Source organism: Lathyrus oleraceus, chromosome 5 (genome assembly GCF_024323335.1).
Source record: "Lathyrus oleraceus cultivar Zhongwan6 chromosome 5, CAAS_Psat_ZW6_1.0, whole genome shotgun sequence".
Classification (NCBI taxonomy): Eukaryota; Viridiplantae; Streptophyta; class Magnoliopsida; order Fabales; family Fabaceae; genus Lathyrus; species Lathyrus oleraceus.
The window spans coordinates 32,734,853-32,737,369 of NC_066583.1; the positions used below are offsets into that span (position 1 = coordinate 32,734,853).

General features: G+C 29.9%; 1 protein-coding gene across 1 annotated transcript; it reads right to left on the reverse strand.

Annotated features, from left to right (window-relative positions):
- Positions 1-1,531: 1,531 nt before the first annotated feature.
- On the reverse strand, positions 1,532-2,249 carry LOC127078568 (uncharacterized; the record flags this gene model as incomplete). Its single annotated transcript, XM_051019012.1, has 1 exon — positions 1,532-2,249. A coding segment is annotated over one exon (429 nt), but the record flags the coding sequence as incomplete, so codon positions are not given.
- Between the last annotated feature and the right edge of the window lie 268 nt (positions 2,250-2,517).

Consider the following 2,517-nt stretch of genomic DNA (forward strand, 5'->3'; position numbering starts at 1 on the left):
GTCATTGTTGCAAAGATTCATTATAATATATGGACAATATCTATCCCAACGAAATAGACATTGCTGTAATAAATATTTTATATGGAGACCTGCTTACTTAGTGCTTATAGGGAGACTTGTAATATAAATTAAATATATGACAAATATATATGACAGTAACATACCAAAGCTGCATTAAAGTGAATATAATAATAAAACTTCAAGAAAAATATCAATGACAGCATAATTGATAGTTTCAAAATCACAGCCTGCAACATTGATAGACAAATCTAAAATTTTCTAATTATCCTGAAATTGCTCCAGCTTCACAATAATTATCCTGCAATTGCTCCAGCTTCACAATCTACCCAATTCTTTCAGATATCAAAAGCTAATCAGAGTCTATAATTAATTTAATAGGATGAGTAAATGGAAGTAATACCGGTTCGGTTTGGACCGGTTCGGTTTTCATGAAGCCAACCGTAAACCGAACCGAACCGATCGGTTATGCAACATGGTGATCCAAATACATCCAAAAAAAATCGGTTTTTTTGGATTTCGGTTTTTTCGGTTCGGTTTTTGGTTTTTTTTTGGATTGGATTGGATCTGAACACCCCTAAGCAAAACATAGAAAGAATATAATTTGGTTGAAAACATACCATCAAATTCTTGTTTGGACCATAACTTGCTATTAGGATTAAATTTAATACATATTGATTACTACGCTTAATATAATGAAATTAATATTTTGTAATTATGAGTTGGAATATCCCTATACTCCTTAATACTAGTATAATTTTTCTTAAAACAAATAGAGGCTTAAAATACATTTTAAAATTAAATTAAGAAAAAAATACATTAAACCTAAATTATCACTTATTTTTTGTGATATAGATTTAGCGATAAAACTTAAAAATATTAAATATTAAAAAGTATATAGATAAAAACTTTAACGTACTCTTAAGAAATTAAAATACAAATATTAAATAATATTCTTAACTTATATATTTTAAAACAATGATAAAATAAAATAAAATATATATTTAGTTAATTTAAAATTTTAAAATAGATACAAAAATTCTAAGTAAAAATAATTAAGACAAATATATAGAGATGAAAAAAATTAATCTATTGTAATTATACATTATTTTAAAATTAAGTGAAAAAAAAATTCAACTAAGATTTAGTAATTTATTAATCTACTGTAATTATACACGGTATATTAAATTAATGATGAAACAAATTAATATGAAGGGTCTGTGGTGCAGTGGTAATGTGTTTGACTCCTAATAAAAAGGTTGTGTGTTTGATTCTTGTTGGCTTCAAAATTGAATTATCTTTCACAAACAACGCTGAGGCGCCAGATGCATTGGGTCCTCTTCTTGTTGGACCAGGTAAGCGCTAGATGCATAGCGTCATTTAGACAAATGTTGTTTTAAAAAAAAAATCTTGTTTTGTTTATAAATATTAACTTGATATTTAATTTCTAACAAACACATATGTCTATGTCAAATTGGACAAATTTACACGTAGCCAATAATGCAGAGCGTCATTTAGACAAATGTTGTTTTATAATAAAGATATAATTATTGCAAAGTAACAATATAATTCTATTTATATAGATACCTTTAATTTAATGCATTTATATATACATATATCAAGACACTCTCAATGAAAATCCCAAACACGCATCTAGTACACCCACCCGGTATTAGACAAAAGTTAGGCAGCAAATATTAAATAATAAAAAAACTATAAAGATAATAAAGTACTAATTATATTAAATAACATCCTTTTCACATCATTTTTCCTCCTCTCACTATCTTCACCGAATAGTACTATTACAAAACGGCGTTAGGAATGGGAAACATCTGCTGTGGAAGTCTGAAACGGACCTGAGAAGCCGGTGATCGGACGGCGACGCCGTGCCAACAGATACCTCCCTTGCAAATGATCTCATCATGGATGTGACGAGGTGGATGGTGGCCGTTGAAGGCATCCGTGACTTTACGAGAAACATCCCACGCCAGTGTTGTTATTAGAATAAGGATCACCACGGTGGTTGACATCATCAGAATAAAAGCACCGGTGAAGGTTCGACCGGAGATAAAGCCGTAGAACTTGATACAGACGATGACTGCCACGTAGGTTATGGTAAGGTTGCTGAGAACCGCATCGAATACCGCCATGAAAAAGAGTGACAGTAGAGGTTTTATTTTCAAGCGGTTGGGTTTATATGTCGATGCCTTTTGCTTTGTGTTAATGCTATTTTACATCTATTTTCTATTTTTTTCATCTACTTTTTTTATATGACGAAATTATATGGTGTACTCCACCAATTGATTTTTGGAACATCAATTAAGCAGCTCCACGTGTTATTATTTTGGGAATTTTTATTAGTCTCCAATATAAAATATAGACAACATTCAGTTTTGCTGACTCAACTATTTATCCTATAAGAAAAATTAGAGTATTGACTAACAATGTTGAAAATAAAATAAATAATTTTTTATTGCACCGCTACAAGAGATCTTTTAT